Source organism: Oryzias melastigma, linkage group LG12 (genome assembly GCF_002922805.2).
Source record: "Oryzias melastigma strain HK-1 linkage group LG12, ASM292280v2, whole genome shotgun sequence".
NCBI classification, from domain to species: domain Eukaryota; kingdom Metazoa; phylum Chordata; class Actinopteri; order Beloniformes; family Adrianichthyidae; genus Oryzias; species Oryzias melastigma.
In genome coordinates this window covers 21,161,165-21,178,431 of record NC_050523.1, presented here as the reverse complement: position 1 = coordinate 21,178,431, position 17,267 = coordinate 21,161,165, and the positions used below count along the sequence as shown (strand labels likewise).

At 37.9% G+C, this 17,267-nt stretch overlaps 2 protein-coding genes across 3 annotated transcripts in view; both read left to right on the top strand.

Annotated features, from left to right (window-relative positions):
* The first annotated feature begins 423 nt into the window (after positions 1-423).
* LOC112162789 (transmembrane protein 230) lies at positions 424-9,328 on the top strand. Of its 2 annotated transcripts, none has more exons than XM_024298682.2 (4): positions 424-566; positions 1,189-1,307; positions 2,955-3,077; positions 8,844-9,328. In XM_024298682.2, the coding sequence occupies exons 1-4, from the start codon at positions 530-532 to the stop codon at positions 8,982-8,984; spliced, it is 420 nt and encodes a 139-aa protein (XP_024154450.1). In that variant the 5' UTR covers positions 424-529; the 3' UTR covers positions 8,985-9,328. The 2 variants fall into 2 exon arrangements, with proteins under 2 accessions (XP_024154450.1, XP_024154451.1); XM_024298683.2 differs by having other exon boundaries at positions 440-601.
* A 163-nt stretch (positions 9,329-9,491) lies between these two features.
* igsf9a (immunoglobulin superfamily, member 9a) overlaps positions 9,492-17,267 on the top strand; it is an 85,570-nt gene continuing 77,794 nt past the window's right edge. Inside the window, exon 1 of the mRNA XM_024257748.2 lies at positions 9,492-9,849. The gene's annotated coding sequence lies outside the window, so the exon portion shown is untranslated. The remainder of the gene's footprint in view (positions 9,850-17,267) is intronic.

The following is a 17,267-nucleotide window of genomic DNA, read 5'->3' as shown; positions in this document are numbered from 1 at the left end:
ATTTTCCCCTACGATCTTTTGGAGACTCAAAGAGGAACAACAATGCAGTTCATCTCTTCTGATTTATTTAAGAGAATAATAAATGCAGGTTTCAGTTTCACAAAAAAAATAAATAAATAAATAAAAAATACTGGAATAAAATCAACTCAATGATAAAGACAAACAAATATTCAATGATTAAAAAAAATACAAAAGACAATTATTTCTTTAAAAAAAATCATGTACATGACTTATATAAAAGTGTGTGCAAAATAGAAAAATTAGGATAAAAATAGTGTTTTAAACGCCCTTCCCTTACATTTTTACTGTAAAAATGATCTTTATATTTTATAACATTTTAAGTTTTGCATAAAGTAGAAGCAAAAGAAAAAGAACTTTAAGCTTTAACTTAAAAAAAAATGTGTATTCATCAAACAAGCTAGTTCCGGTGTGCGCATGCGCCGTACGGGAAAAAACAAGGAAGTTGACGCAATTTCTCCTGAATGAAAACAAACCAGGAGTGGAAACGCAGCAGAACTATGAAACATTTATGGTTTTTATGAGGAGCAACGATAAATGCTGTCCAGGTAGTTTCACAGCCGCGGACAGGTTTTGGGGGCAGGTAATTATTAGCTAGCTCTCATCGTTTTTAGCCTGACTGTCTAAAATAACTGAATTTATCCCAGTGCGCAATAAAAAACAGCATTATAATAAGACAGTCTCTACTGTGGTTTTGTTTGGTTTTAGGAGCGGGAGGGGTTGTGAAGTCATCGACATTTCATTTTTTATTTCTTTTTATTTAAATAAACGGAGGTTTTCTGCAAACACAGCAGTTTAAGTCGTAGTTTTGCTGACGTTCACTTTCTGATGTATGGAAGCAGAACTTCAGGTTTCAAAACGTACTTCACTTGAATTTGATTTTATGAAGTATAATAAGTATAGCAAGAATACCAGACCATCTAGAGTAGGAAGTGTAGTTACTGAATACTTCTTCAGACCGTAACATTTTTAGTTTACAATATATAGAAAGCTCCTGAGAACAAGAATCCAAAATTATTCAAGAATTCAGTAAAATGGCTAAAAAATAGATCTATAAACTCCTTCTGCTTCTCAAATAGCTTTAAACCACTCTAAAATGAAAGAATTCAAAAGGCAAAATGGTGTAACTAGGGTTGTGCTGACTGTTTTCATACACCTCTCTTTTTCCAGACAGCTCTCATGCCAAAATGAAGGCAGCTAGAAGTACCATGTTGGCTCCTGGGTTATCCAACAACAAGGCCAAGTATTCACGGCTGGCTGCCAGTGATGATGGTTATATTGATTTACAGGTGAGAGATCCTTGTTAAGAACTCAAATTACATATGCAGCTGGGCAAAAAAAGTATGATTCCATCACAGATTCTGCAAGTTGTTCCACTTACAAAGCTAAGTTTAGTGTGTGACGTTCATCATCGACACACTTCAACTGAAAGACAGAATGTTAAAAGAAAAAAAAAATCCAGGAAATCAAACTGTTTGATTTTTAAGTAAATTATTTGATTAATGGAGCAGAAAATAAAATGTATTTCCTCCAAACAAACACAAATTCTGTCCCTCACAGACTTGCTACATTATCCTTGAGCTTTTCACTGCAACCTCTCCACCATGATAAGACCAAAGAGCTATCGAAGGACACCAGGGAAAAGATTGTAGACCTGAACAAGACTGTAATGAACCAATCTAAGATAAGCAAAGGCTTGATAAGGAAAGAAAACTGCTGGAGCATTTAGTGTAAAATGGCGAAGTATCACTTACAATATCTCACCTGGTGGAATGAATGATCTTGAGAACGGCGAGGAAACAACCCAGAACCACACCGAGGAACTGGTCAATGACCTGAAGAGAGCTGGAACTACAGTAACAAAGGTTGCTATAGTAACACAATGCTATGGATTCAAATCTTGCAGTGCTGTAAAGGTCCCGTTGCTCAAAGCAGAACATTTCCAGAGCCGTCTAAAGTTCTCCAGAGAACACCTGGAGGATCCAGAGGAGGATTGGGAGAAGGTCATGTGGTCTGATTAAACCAAAATGGAACTATTTGGTATAAACACCACTCGCCATCGAGGAGGAAGAATGCTGAGTTACATCCCAAGGGGGTTGTAGAAAAAAAACATAATGATTTAGAGCTTTTTTCTGCAAAGAGGACAGAACGACTGATGGACAGAACGACTGATTTGTATTAAAGAAAGAATAAATGGGGTGGAATCAGTGTAACTTTTACTGTCAAAGTCATTAATAAATTCTCAACAAAGAAGGGACCATTGACTGCATATGAGAACTAGATTGATTGACCCCTCCCCCTTGGCATCCCAAACAGGAAGTTCCTGTTGGCTCCAAGATGCCAGAATCCCTTAGACTTCTATAGAGAAATGAACAGCTGTTGCTCAGTCATTCTATTGGTCAGGATAAACATTCTTGGTCTGATACCTTTTTTTTTAACAGGTTCTCAATAATACTATTTTTTTCATTATATTTTTCTGTATTTGTGTTATTCACACTATAAACTGACCAATCAAATGCCTCAGTAAAAATATATGGAGCACGCTGGCCCCCCACGTTCAAAACTGACAGATTCTCCAACAAGCTCACTCCTGATTGGTGAGAGTTGTCGTAGAAACGATGACTCGGACAGATTAGGACAGCTCCCTTACGAGGTCTGGCTCCAACATGGCAGCGTACATATCGCAAAAACTTCTTTTTTTTTTTTTTTTTTTTTTCAAATTGAATTGACTTCATTTGGTTGCATTTTCTATGAGTGATGTCACACTCACTCAGTCCAGGTCCCATATACAGTCATTGAAGAACAGATGACTATCATAATAACTCAAATCTTTTTCACGTTTGTTAGCATATATCTTAAACACAATTAACATGATTTAAAAGTACACATAACCTTTAAATTGTACATTGATGTTTCTTTTTCTTTCTTTAATACAGTTCCAGAGGAGTCCACCAAAGATCCCTTATAATGCTATCGCTCTGGCAATTTTCCTGTTTCTGATTGGTTCTCTCCTGATCATCTTTGGGGCTCTTCTCCTGACAGGAACCATCAAGGTTGAGGTACTTTGTTTTTTTTTTTATATAATTGTTAATGTCATAAGGGTTTTTCAAATAAAAAGTTGCCTTGTTGGATTTCTATCCTGTTAATGGAGCCATTACGTCCTTGTGACATGAATGTAAATGTGATGTTCATTCAAGAGCATGCTGAAGACGGGTTCTAGAGCATGCTTGAAGGATATGGTATTCACACTGGACTGTTGCTCCCAGATACTAGCTTATGCACCAACACATTCTCATTCCCAAGTTGTCACATATTGATGTTTGGTTAAGGAGCCCTACGTGTCAAAAATTGATGTTTTAACTCGTCATTTTTTAATGTGCTGGCTGTTCCTATTAAATCACGGGTCCCAACCCCCTGTTTGTCCTTTCGTATGAGTGTCTTTGTGGACCATGTAATCTGATTCTGTCCTGAAAGGTCAAACAAAACAGTTTTATTCAATTTAAGACAAAGTTTTACTCTTTCCACACGCTAGTTTTAATTCAAAGTTGGTGCAATTACTATGGTTTTAGTGAAAAGTTTTAAAAAGTCTGAAAAAAATCTTCAGGTCTTTTAAAAATTGTGTCAAAGGAGTCAAACAAGACACAAAAGCTTTTTTTTGTTAACATTTTGAAACATGAGCCAACTGCTCATTAGTCCATCTTGAAAAGTAGAATCAAGGGAGAAAAGGATGCTTTTACCAACAGACAGGGATGTCTGTAACACATGGTTAAACACCATTTAACTTCTTCAAATATCAGGCTATTATTAACTTGTACAATATTTAAAATAAAAAAGTGCAGGTGGTGCAACTTTATGTTCTGATCTGACCCACTTCTCAGTCTTTGATCATCAGATCTTTTCTGTGACTGAGCAAACATTGATTTTGTTCTCACGATAATGAGCTAAAAGGCTTTAGTAGTGAAGGAGAAGGTGAAGGGGAACCTTCAGACAAAGAAGAGCACAGAAAGATTTTATAAAAACAACCCACCATGGTGCCGTTTAAAAGAAAATCAACAGGAGATGCTAAGACTGAAAAATAAGACTTTTAAGTCCAGAAGACTATAGATAGTAAGTCCGTGACATGCATTTATCTAAAGAGATATTTTTAGGACTTTAAAACATCCTAATGAGAGTCTTGAAACTTGAAACTGGAGGGAGAAATCATATGAAAGGTCATAAAAACACCAAAGAAACAAGTACCTGGAAACGGGTAACTGGAAAAAAATGGATCCATGCGAAATTTTGAGGAAAGACACCAACAGAACACAAACGTGGGGATCGTCCTCTCAACTTTTGTCACTTCAGTTCTTAGCGTGTGTGCCCAAATATGCCTGAAAATTGTTATCAGAAAATGTTGAAAGATATTACCAATGTATCAGTTCTAAATCTTTAGCTCCTAGCTGTTTTCTCAACAACTTATGTCATTAATACTTTTCACCGTACTTTGTATCCGTAGTGTCCCCAGCACTGCCCTGCAGCATACCTCCACTGTACCAACATAGCAGTAAAAAGTGTTGACTTTCATACTGACCTTCAAAATTGTTCAGCAAAATAGAAAGTTTGAATAAGTGAACAAACCTGGCAAGGATTTGCAAAGTGCTGCATCTCCATCTTTCTCTTTTTGTATTGACCTGCCCCCGTAACTGCTGGCCAATCACTGAAGAGATCTTTAGTCATACTGTTTTGTTTTTAAGCTTTGGTCCTGAAAGCAATAGTCTTCTTGACTCCAGTCTGAATACAGACCAAACTCAAGGTTTGAGACTCGATCTGGAACAAATTAGGCGGACTTAGTCTGAAACAAATTATTTAAAGTTCTCTACAGTCTCGGCCCCCTTCACCCATTCACCAACACATTCTCATCCCCAAGTCGTCACACATTGACGTTTAGTTAAGGCTCCTTCCGCGTCACTTCTTGACGTTTTGGTTGTCCCCAACTTGTCATTTTGTGACATGCTGGTTGTTCGTAAAATCAACGGTCCACAACCCTCGGAGGTAGAACCGAATGCAGTACCGGATGTGCACTGGTCCTTGGGATGCGTTCAGTACCAGTACCCCAACCTTAACCAAGTACTGGTTTGCGCCTGGTACCGTGTCTGGTACCAGTTTGGGTTTAGTACTGCATCTGGTCCAGTGTCAGGTTAGGGTAATGGTTAGGGTTAGTACCGGGTTTGGGTACCGGTGTGCTATGCGTCGCGGTACTGGACCGGTTCTGGTTGACATCCTGGAGGTTTGGGACCCGTGGTTTAATGGAAACAGTCAGTACGTCAAAAACCGGTGAGTTGGGGACACGTAAAACGTCAACAAGTGGTGTTTAACTAGTTTAGCCGTTTATAGGAATCCAGTATACCACGTGGTTAAACATCTGCACTGCTCACCATGTTTTCAGCAAAAACAGTCACCTGCAGCATCACATTATTCTCTAAAGTATTTTCTAACACATCCTCTTTGCACACCTCTAAAAACTAAAATAACATCTTTTCAACTGGTGGTTCTGTTCTGGCCCTCAGTTTGCACTAAATAGAATTCACGACGGTTTGAAGAAATATTGAATTTTAAGCTTAATTTTCTTCATAAATATGTCCTCTATTATCCGATAAATGCTACAAGAACACATTAAAAACACCATTTTCATTGGAGTGGGTGTTTTAAAACAATTCACTTCTTGACTAAAAAGCAAATATCTCATTAATAAGTAAAGAACATACATTTAAATGACATTTCCTGCAGTCTGAACTTCTTTGTGTAGAAATTGTTTGTGATTCACTGAGCTTCTCCTTCCAGTCAGCAGGGAAGCATGTAAGGCTTAAACGTGTCTCTCTCAGCGGCTATTTTTGTCCACCCAGATTACAGTCTAACATGTCACAGGTGTGGAAAATTACCTTTAATGTCCTCCCAGTTCTAAATCTGTCAGTTTGAGCCAAGAACGTGTGCAAAGTTCTTTCTAAAGGTGAGCAAACTTTCCGGCAGGATTTCAGAGCCCCTCGATTTTAATAAGGTCACACACATTGTGGCATTTTGAATTTCTTGATTTGTGCATCATCAAATAACATCATTTTGATGTCTTCTATTTTTATAGCAAAAATTGGACACGTGAGCAAAACGGAGCACAAGTCATTTTTAAATGTTACTCTTTATTTTGACAAGCTACAGCTGCAGGTGGTTTTTACTCTGATTTAGGAAAAAGATGTTCTAAAATTCCAGGTCAGTCTGCAGTGAAGACTCCCACATGCCAGCTAATAATAATTGCCATAATGAATGAGTGTCCTGACATTTTAAATCTCTGCTGCCAGCTTCCTGCGATGCTTTATCGTTTATGCCTTTTTTTGCCGTAGTGTTTTCGTATTACTAATGATTTGGATCTTTAATAGCGGGGAGTTCCAGCTTAAGTGGATCCCTCGCTGTGTTTTCTGCAACTTCAATTCGCAACAGCAACTGGGAGAGTACTCATCCTGCATGTTTTATATTTGTATTTATCAGTAGGAGGCTAATGTGATTGCTTTTTATAGGCCAGTCTGCAGGTTGTGTTTGCAGGAAATGTGATCTGACATGAAAGCAGCGTTGGTGTTATTTAAGGCTGCAGTCTTTGCCAATTAGCCCACATGAGGTAAAGCTCAAAAAGCTCACGATGGGGAGAAAAGAAGGAGTTTGTTAGAAGTTGTTTGATTTTTGGGGGGATTTTTATGATTTTGAACATGTGACTGACAAATTAAAAGAATTCAAGATTCGTTCTTTTGATGCTTTCATGGCCATCTTGATGACTCAAAGGTGCAAAGTTTTCCTCCTCTGGTAAAACTGCATCTTTCAAAACCTCAAGATCTGCAGGAACTCAGTGCACAAGACCGCCATCTAGTGGAGGTTGCAGAGGTAAAGCAGTCTGTGCCTCCCTGGGGGTCGGCTGCTCTTCGGATTTACATCCACCTCCATCCTTTCCTATTACAGGAAGTGGATGTTATTAGTTTGTTGTTACGTACATCACAGCCTGATCACTTCAGGCTTTTCCTTTCATCCTTGGTTGGATTTATTTATTACAATGTTTCATGTATTTGTGAAGGAAACTGCAGCCTTTAACACTAGAAAAACAAAACAAAACAAACAAAGAAAAGATTTGGACCAAAAATCCAATGAGAGCCAAAAAGTTCCTTCTCTGTTTAGAAATATATTATATATATATATAGCTTATAAACATTTACAGTGACTGAATTATGACAGTGTTATATTTCTATTTACATTACTTTTGACAGCAAATACAAGTTCCTTTCAAAATAAAATGCATCCTGTGTCAAATAAGAAAAATATAACGTTAAACTTATTTTAACAATAACCACTCTGACAATAGATCAAACCTTTGAACATAATTTTATTTCTTTATTTATTTAAACATTTGATAACCAATGGGAGATGCCACATCTTAATTTTGTGGGTTTCCTCGTGTTACATTTGTTACAAACGAAAAGATGACAAAGTGGAGTCAAGGATTAAAACAAACAAAAAGAAATGGTCAAAAGAAAATGCAAATTATGATTCAAACACACAAATACACACAGTTCTCACTTTTACTCATCGCACTACAGTTTTATTAAACATTTTAAATTAAAGCATAGAATAAAATTGATGTTTAAATATATTAAGAAGGAAAAGAGAAATAAAAAAGGAAAAAAAAGAAATAATTTAGGGTAAACAGAAACTTGGACATAATAACAGGAAGATTTTTCATAGGATGGAGTATTAAGGCCAAATACAACCAAAAACATTATTTGCGACTTTAAAGTCACAAATTTATGAGAAAAAAGTTGTAAATTTCCTAGCTTTAAGTTGTAAATGTATTAGTTTAAATCTCATATTCTTACTTTTTTTTGGTTGCCCTATCAGTTCCCCCAAATAAAGTATAAGATGTAAAAGAACAAACAGAAGTGAGAAGGTTGTTCTATTCTTTGAGAGCATGAACACAAAACATGTTTTTTCCTGAATTCCTATCAAATCTGGGGACGTGAAAATGTATGTGATCAATATGACTGAGGTCGTGTTGTGAGCTGAATGACACTGGATATTGTTTTAGGTGAGAAGAAAAGTCGAGACATGCATTTCTAAACGAACTGTAAATAGTGGTATTGTCTTCGAGCCAGCCCAGCTGCTGGTACGTAGTGCAGCGGTGTGTCATATAGGGGCAACAGAAGATATTGTAAATGACATCCAGAGAACATTGATTGTCTCAAGTGGTGTTAAAGTAGAGGATATTTGAATAAACTAGTATAGGAAGCAGAGGTTTAGAGTATTCTTTTTCTAACATGGAAATTAAATCAACTTACTGATTGATGCTGTGATGATAATTAAGTTTTTTTTTGTATATGTATGGAAAGATAAATCTAATTCAAGTCAGACACCAAGATATTTGAACACTACAAAGACGGAATAATATGGAAGTAAACAAACTAAGATGACAATATGATAGCAGACGCAATTGAAGCTGTTAGTCAACAAAAGAGGCGTATTGATCCAAAGAATCAATTTTTACTTTGCTTATTTATCTGATGTGTGTATTTTGGAGTATCAAAGCTGCCAATGACTTAGCAGTGGTCAAACAAAAAGGAGTAAATTTTTTACCCATGTAAAATCACTTCAGTTTAAAATTTAAACTTACATGACAAATCTATTTTTTATTCAGATTGTTAGCATTTTTTTTTCAAAGTTATGAAAAATTGTGGCTCCGGAACATTTGAATTTGTGTTACAGACTGAAAACAGTGTTTGTGGTGAAAAACAGGAACGAAAACTGTCTTGTCTCCTCAGAATCCTGACCGCACCATTCCCGTCATCATCATCGGCGTCCTCGTCTTCCTTCCTGGGTTTTACCATCTGAGGATCGCCTACTACGCCGCCAAGGGTTACAGAGGATACTCCTACGACGACATCCCAGACTTCGGAGACTGAGTTGAGCTGCCAACTGTGACGGGGATTATGACCACCACCCTCCTTCAACCTACGGCTGCTTCACGAAAGCAGCCAACTCACATCAACACTCAGCTGTAGACTTGTTATCCCTCACATTAATGCTTTTAATTTACTACATGACTGATTATCTGTATGCTGCTTGCACAGCAGTTTTAATTACTATGAAACTTATGCACAGCAATGTTGTATCAGGAAATGTATAAGGGCTTGGGGTACAGATTGATGAAAATTCTTCCTTCGTAGCATTATCTGTCATTTTTGTATGTTAGACAGTTTTTTGTTACTTATTTTGTTAAAAATTAAAAGAAAATAGTAAAAAAAAAGAAGCTTTTTGATGCATATTTTTTTGCTTTTATGGAATTAAAAAACAGTGAGTATCAGATGTATTCACAGCAGAATTGTGGTTTCAGATGTGTAGTTTAGGGACCGTTCTCCATCTCAGGTTTAACGGGGAAAGACGCCCTCTAGCGGCCCCCTTCCAGCGGAGGAGGACTGAGCGGCATCCCAAACAGACGCAGCGGTTGAATCAGCGCAGGCCCACGCGGTGTTCAGCGTGAAGGCTGGGATGTAGAAGTCAGCGTTGGTTTTTCCCGAGGCCTTTGAACGCAACGGGAAGGAGGGAAGGACAACAGCGGGGAGGAGGCTGTTACAGGAGAGTAACACGGGGGAGTCTCCTCCTACTCCTCACCTGTGCGTGAACACCTGTCGCCGGTGGGTTTTTTTTTAAAGGACAATAAGGGGGTCGTGTTTCAGCCGGGCTAGAGAAGGTCTTGGAAAGCCCAGAATAGTGTGAAATAAACATGCAGAGGACGGCGGAAGGAAACTGTCAGTGACTGAAGTGCAGGTAAGACTAAAGTTTGGGACTTTGAGCGGCTTTTCCGGGAATGAAACGGTAATGGCGTCTCTCATTATGTGAAACCTTTAAATTGGCTGAATGTCGCTGAAGTCAATTCAAATCTCCCAATGCAAAGTAGCCGTGCTTTAATTAAGGCCTCTGTGCTCCCCCCTCCGCTTTCAGTGGGTGACACTCTTTATAACGTGTTAATTCGCTCTCTGGACCCTAACAGCCGCGCGCTCAAGTGTAATGAATTGTGTGCGCGCGCGCGCCTGATAATGGGAAGTCTTGGCTTCAAAAAAGCTCCTTGGAGAAAATGCTGCAGTTGTCCTTTTTTAATCCCGTAAATTCATTTTTAAAAGCTTTCACATAAAGAGAAGCTGAGTGTGCGCTGATAAGACTCGATTCTTATCCCGCTCAGTGCATTTAACAAGGTGTTTCTGCTTTTATGTTACATCTAGATATCTTTTCCAAACAGCTACGAAAAGACCCCAGCCAAAAGATAGAAAAGTTAGTATTTTACCACTTCTTCTATTAATGTTTCTTCCTGTTTATTGAAAAAATGTTAAACATCTAGTTTAGCTTAGCTTTTGAGGGTTTATATATATGACTGTATATAGAGAACTGGACGGAGTCCCCCCCAGCATTCCAAGCATGTGCTGGTTCCAAGAAGCCAAAATCTCATCGACTTCTATTGAGAAAAAAAAAAAAAAAAACAGCTGTTCATTTTATATGTTAGAATAGCCGTTCTTTCCCTTCTACCTATTGTCATACTTGCTAATTCTATTTTTTTTTCATGATATAATTTTTTGTTTCTCGCAAGTTATTCAGAAAAAAACCCCAAAACAGGCCAATCGTGGTCCTAAGTCGAACACTCCAGACATTTAATTTATATATTCTCCAAAACGCTTTTTAGTGTTAGAGGTGTGGACTTCCAACATGCTCATTCCTGATTGGCCAGAGTGGTTGACATAGAAAGGATGACTCAGACCAACTGGAAACTATCACTTCTTACTGTTGTTTTCTGGTTCCAAAATGGTGACGTCCTTATTGTGAAAAAATGGTGACTGAATTGACTTATTTTTTTCCAAATCGGGAACAATTAATTTTCTACATATTTGTTTCCGCTTTCATATACAGCTACTGGGTGCAACGGATAAATTAAAAAACCAACCAACAAACAAAAAAAGTAGCTAAAACTTTAATTTTCCATATATAATAATAAAAAACATGAATCCACAATTTGGGTATCTTTATTAGTAGCACCCATAACAACAGGCAGCCGGTTGCTAAAAATTGTACATTATTATTATGGTCTGTGGCAGTGTTGGGTGATATGACGACACATATAAATAAGTGTCTCCTCTGTCATTCCTATCGTTTTTATTCATTTTTTTTTTGTTGCTGAACTTTTGTGTAAAAATGACTGTTTTCCTACTAAGAAACTTGAAACTATTGTGCGCTTAAAAAAAAGTTTCTCATTTGTAATTTTTCAGTTATATGTTAATTGAAAAATAAAGTCAGAGAAAAGTAACTAATTACATTTTTATCAATTTTCTTTTAGAGAATACATAAAAAATGTACTTTATTGTAGAATATCTTGATATATATAGTTATTATGATAAAATAATTTATATCGTGATATACAATTTTTTTCCATATCGCCCAGCACTAGTCTGTGGGAACAACTCCTGGTATTTGTTTGTTAAATGCAGCTTTCTTTTTCTTTGAAGTCAAAAGCTCTTTTTCTATTTCCTCACTGGCTCTTTTGTGTGAAAAGAAATTTTCCAAATATGTGTAGTTGTTTTTTTTTTTGTTAACTTTGTTAGTTTGGAGGTTGCCTTAAAAAAGTAGGGGATGTATTTTTAACACGTGGTTGAGTGACTTAAAATGTTTCAAGAATGAGTTGGATGTGGTGGCGAAAATTCAGTTGTTTTCCTAAATAAAACTTCCCCCCGAATCAGAATTGTATTTTTTTAAAATGGACCGATAAAAGTCTGCAACCCGGTTGTTGGGGACCACTGTTCACAGGCACCAACCGGCTTCACTTGACTCTAATGTTTTCCATAAAGAAGGCATCATCCAAGGGATCCCAGTGAAAATGAATAGGGTGTGTTCATTTTTAAAGGTCTGCACCGGTCTGGTGAACACCTGACATCCGACACCTGTGTGGCGCAGAAAGAAAAGACTCCCTTTACTCCCACAGAGGGCTCTTTAAGAACCATCTACTTCTAAAAAAAGTGTTTAAAAGCCTTCAAAAGCTTGATTTAAGTTCAATTTAAATATTGAAACATGTAACTATTTCTTTGATGATTGTTGATTGTAGAAACTCCTTTGATGTCATTTCTTAAGACGCCTCCAACGGTCATTCTGGGAATGAAAGTATCCGGTTTTATGGTCCAAGTACACATGATATCCCCCTTTATTGAAAAACCTGAGCCACACCCACCCCCACCCATGACAGGCTGACAAATGACTAACAAAATCACCTTTATTTGCAGCTTTTAGTCAACACTTACATGGTGCTACAACAGGCTCACATTTTCCTTATTTCAAAGTTGATGATTTCAATTAAATATGTTCAAAGATCAAAGATAAAGTGATCATTTTAAAAGCTGCTCTGCTGTATGAGCAACGAAGCAGCATCATTGTGCAGTTTACTTCAGAATTGTAGAGTTTGTTTTTTTACTAAATGAAACCCGCCGTAACAAAAGAAAAACCACTCAACTCTCAGTCAACAAAAGATGATAACCTTCGCTTTGATTCAAAGGAAAGATATTCACGTGTTTGTGCTCAACACTTACATGTTCCCTGTTTTTGTGACCTTCGTTGTTCTTCCCTCAAGTGTTGTCCACAACTGAAAGGACGCGTTCCAAATTTCAGGAACAGGCTTTTCTCGCACATGTGCAGATCGTGGAAGTAGAGTGTAAAACACCAGGTGTGCCAAACCAATAGTTGAAGCTTTTAGTAGAAAAGGACCTCTGAAATGAACTCAGCACAATAATAACAGAACCCAGTAGAATGTTATATTTTATCTTTGACATTACTGTCAGGACTGATTAGTATGTCTTAAAAATACCATTCAGGAGTGTGGCATATAAAAGATGCTTTAAAACCGAATTTCTTTTGAATATAGTGTGAATGTAAAAACTGTAAAAAGAAAGTTCTATTCTATTGTTGCAAAATAAAAGTTTCATTCATTATTTTTTTCAGTGAGCTCATATTTCAAACTGAAATGAATCTAAAATTGAAGCAAAGCTATGCTGCCACCACCTTTGCCACTTCACGTTCAAGCGACAACTTTCAGTGAGAAGTCTACATAAACCAGCATATACGTGTGTTTTGGACTTGCAGGTTAAAAACTCTTGGATTGCTGTGCAATTTTTTAAGAACAAAACGAGTCCGTTGAATGCATTTTAAAGGGTCTATATCGCGCAAAATTAACTTTTCTGAGCTTTTTAGAGTATTATTTTAATTCCTCAAAAAACAACCCCCAAGTGGTATTTTTGCTCCATTCAATGATCTCTATAAAACCCGGCTTTCTGAGCACCAGCCTCCCCAATACCCAAGAATGACTAGGTCCTCACATTGTGACATCACAAAGTGGGGAACAGCCCCTTCCAAGAAACGCCTGCGCTGCCAGCACCGCCCCCAGGCTAACACACACACCCCAAACTTCTCTGGAGCTAGAGGTGATTGGGTGTTGTTTCTTTGAAACACAGGCCGGCTCTAGAATGACGTCATGAAATGGGCGGCACCCACAAGGAGAGAAAGGCGTAGCCTCAGAGATTGAATCGTCTTACTTCCTGGTTGGAAAAGGAGCTTACGAAAATAACTCATACTTCATAAAGGTTGTGTTCTTTAGTATCCCAAAGGGAATTATATTTTGTTGTATTGTGTTGTGGATATAGTTTTTAGAAAGACTTAATGTTTTTTAGTGCTGCTTATAGTGTGGAAAATACAGTACCTGTTTTTTTTAGAATTTATTGTAAGCACTGACTTTAGACCACATAAGGACAGTCCTGTCCTTACCAGCCTTAAACTTTTAAGCTGCCTTGTAGTTCAGTGGATGGTCTCTTTTGTGCTCTTGTAAACTTGAACCTTTTCTCACTTACAAAGCTGTTATTGGTGTTCTCTCTCTCATCCTTGTAGCACTGCATCCTCCATTAAAGTATGGAAAGTTGCTTTTCCTTATCTAAAGCTTCTGCCCTTTAGCTCTACCCAGAGCCTCAACCCAGACGGAAAAAAGTCGAGGTTTTATTCATCCTGCTTCCTACTTTAACCTAAGCTTTGAAAATCTGTTTATACAACAACTGACAGTGAAAGCCAGACTGATAACTAGAAGTCATTGCTTGATCGCATCTAAGGAAATTATCTATTGGTAACTTTGTAGTTTGTGGATAGATCTGTGGCTCCTCAAACAGATATCTGCAAACATTTACTGTCATTCCGCATGTTTTTGTTTATGTTAAAGAGCAATTACTGCTCGCAGGCTGTCATTGTGAGAGAGCTTTAAGTGCTGTCATACTGGGTCTGTTTTGTTTGCTTTGAGTATATATATTTCATTTCATTTGGAAACAGCTTTTGCAAACATTCTGCAAACAAAATCTGTTTCCATAAATTAAAAAACTGTGTAAAACATGTAAATGTTAAAAGCTCATAGACTTGACAGTCTTGACTTTAGAATAGTCTTGAGTCTCTCAATATGTATAGCTCTTATATTGTGTCATATTAATGTTTTTACACATTAAGAAAATTAAATCAGGTTTTATATCATGGTGATCCAAAATGAGTTTATGGCAAAAAGGCATCTTGAGACTTCAACAGACGTCATCCATCTTGTTTTTTACGTCTCATCCCAACAATGGGAAACATGGAGTCAATGGTAGCGCTGCCGGGGTCTTATTTTGTACACAGACCCTGCTGCTCTGGTCTGTGTCTATTTTAAAGCCATTAAGGAAAAAAAAGAGCCAATGAAGGCTTCATGTGAATCTATTCCAAGTCTGTTTTGGAGGGAAAATACCCAGAGCTGCCGTTCTTCAGAGCATAAACAACAAAGATCATCTCATGTGCTGTGATGTTATTCTCTGGCTTATCAGCAGCTTGGAATCTGGTCATGTTTGCAATCCATCCAAAGACAACACAGTTGGAACTACAGCCTCCAGGGCTAAAAAAAAGAGAAATAGGAAACAGAGTGCCCTGAAATTCAAATGCCATAAATGAGCGCATAGAGGACTACACAAGACAGAGTAGGGCTTATGGATAAGCAGTCTTTGTCAGGACTGCTTACCTGTCCAAGAGATACCATTCCTGTGTTGGGTTGTAATTGGGAAAGGTATCAGCAATTCTTTTGGACTTGTGCTGGATAAAGATGAAATGGGATATGGGTTATAGACGAACGAATTACACAATCATCTTGAATAACACCTAAAGTCCAGATTTCATGAAACAGTTATTTGATTCGTCAGAACTATCCAGATAAAAATATCTTTGACTCAGCGCCTTGATTGTCTCCTTCTTTGCCTTTTAGAGGTCACCACAATGGATCCTCCTCCTCCATCTAATCCTGTCCTCATAATCCCCCTTATTCACACCAACCACTCTCAAGAACCCCCTCTTTGGTCTTCCTCCTGATCCCTTTTCTCAGTTCACCAGGACTGTGGCAGCTGTAAATGGCTGCTACATGGTGTATTCATACTGGACACATTTGGTCTGCTTAAAGTGAACCAGAGTTTGTTTCCCCCAGTAATCCGGAACAAAGTTTCAGTCTGAATACGCACAAATGAATCGGATTGAACTTCGGTTTGCTCTGAGATTCCTCAGCCTGAATACAAGCCAAGACCAAAATAACTGAACCATAATGACCCCGTAGCCAGCCTTTTATATCTCCTTAACAGAATCCTCCTAAAAACAATTCCATAACACCACAACGATGAGATACAACTGGTTGAAATGTGGTCTGATGAATTCAGGCTTATTAAGACAATTTATGACTTGATCCAAATTGATTCTCACTGTTTTGTTGACAATGTATATGTCACAAACACTTACTTGCATACCTTCTTAGACCTAGCGTCCCCAGTAACAGTTTTGCACATAGACTTAATATATAATTAGACGCAGCATCTCTGACGTCACCCGTTGACTTCCACAGTCCCTGAAATGAAGCCTGAATATTCAGCTCATGGCCGCAGCCATATTGGCCGGAGTTAACTCCGCCTCACACGGACGTTCCAAATATGGGGGAAAGGGGCGGGACCGAGTTCACCCGCTTTTCCTCCGGCTTGTTTTAGTTCACGCCCACAGCTCTGCCGTCTGCGGCTCCTCATGCTAACGGCTAACAGCGTCAATTCTCCAGCAAAGCTGCACCGCGGTGGATTATTTACATCATGAATCTTTACTGGTGAGTACTTGGTGTTTTACACACAATCTGTAAAGCGGTGGAAGTGACTTTTAGACAACAATGAAAACGTATTTTTCCGTGGTACGAGTTTAGTACGAACTGAACATTCACTGTTTGATCATGTTATTTCTGTGGTCCCAAGATATCTTAGTCTTAAGTTACTGTAGTCTTTATTTACACAGTAAAAATACACCACAACAGTAATAGATGATTGTGTAAAACGTAGCTTTCCTCTAGTGTTAAATCAAATTGTTGATATATGATCACATGATGCTGTGATTACTAATGAGGAGCATTTATCTTTACTTATTAGTTAAGTTAATCATGTCTTAAAGCTGGAGCTAATATTTAAGTGAATCCTCTAAACACAGTCACAGTGAAGCAGAATGAACTAATATCAGTCAGAATGTGATGAACATCAGGTCTGAAGAGGTTAAACAGACTGATGCTGCCTCCTCTTCTGCTGACAATCAAACTAAATACTGTCATGTTCTTTCAAAGATAAACTCATTTTCTTAAAAGATTTGGTTTAAAGATATTCACATGGATTTTGAGCATAAACAAGATGAAATATTTTATTTTGTGTGTTTAGCTCATCTTTACAGAAACAGCACATGTACAAATATTTTTGAGTGAAATCTATTTTCTTTTCCTTACAATTACAGTTTGGATTAATGGTGACATCATTTCCATTTGGCACCAGAAGGACAGTTCAACAAAACCACCACAGCGACATGAGCTCGGCGAGGACCCACATCACCCGGATCAGCTGAGGCGGACGGTGGTGGTGGACATCTTTTATTTTTAATTCTACAAGGAAGAGCAGCTCCTGGTTCTCTCATCACTGTGGAGGACGTGAACGGGCGACGTCTGGAGTCTGGAGCTGTCATGGAGATCGGAGAGAACGTCCAGCAGCTGCACACTCTTCAACCCAAAAATAAACTTTTATTCTCTTTCATTTCTTACTGAATTTGTTTTCAGTAGATAGAAATGTACTCTTTAGGATCATTTATTAGGTTCTTTA

Excerpts from the sequence above, each read along its gene's own strand:
- LOC112162789 (XM_024298682.2), top strand. The coding sequence starts at position 530 with ATGGTTTTTATGAGGAGCAACGATAAATGCTGTCCAG. Across the intron at positions 567-1,188 it reads CAACGATAAATGCTGTCCAG|ACAGCTCTCATGCCAAAATG; the intron begins GTAGTTTCACAG and ends CTCTTTTTCCAG. Across the intron at positions 1,308-2,954 it reads ATGGTTATATTGATTTACAG|TTCCAGAGGAGTCCACCAAA; the intron begins GTGAGAGATCCT and ends TCTTTAATACAG.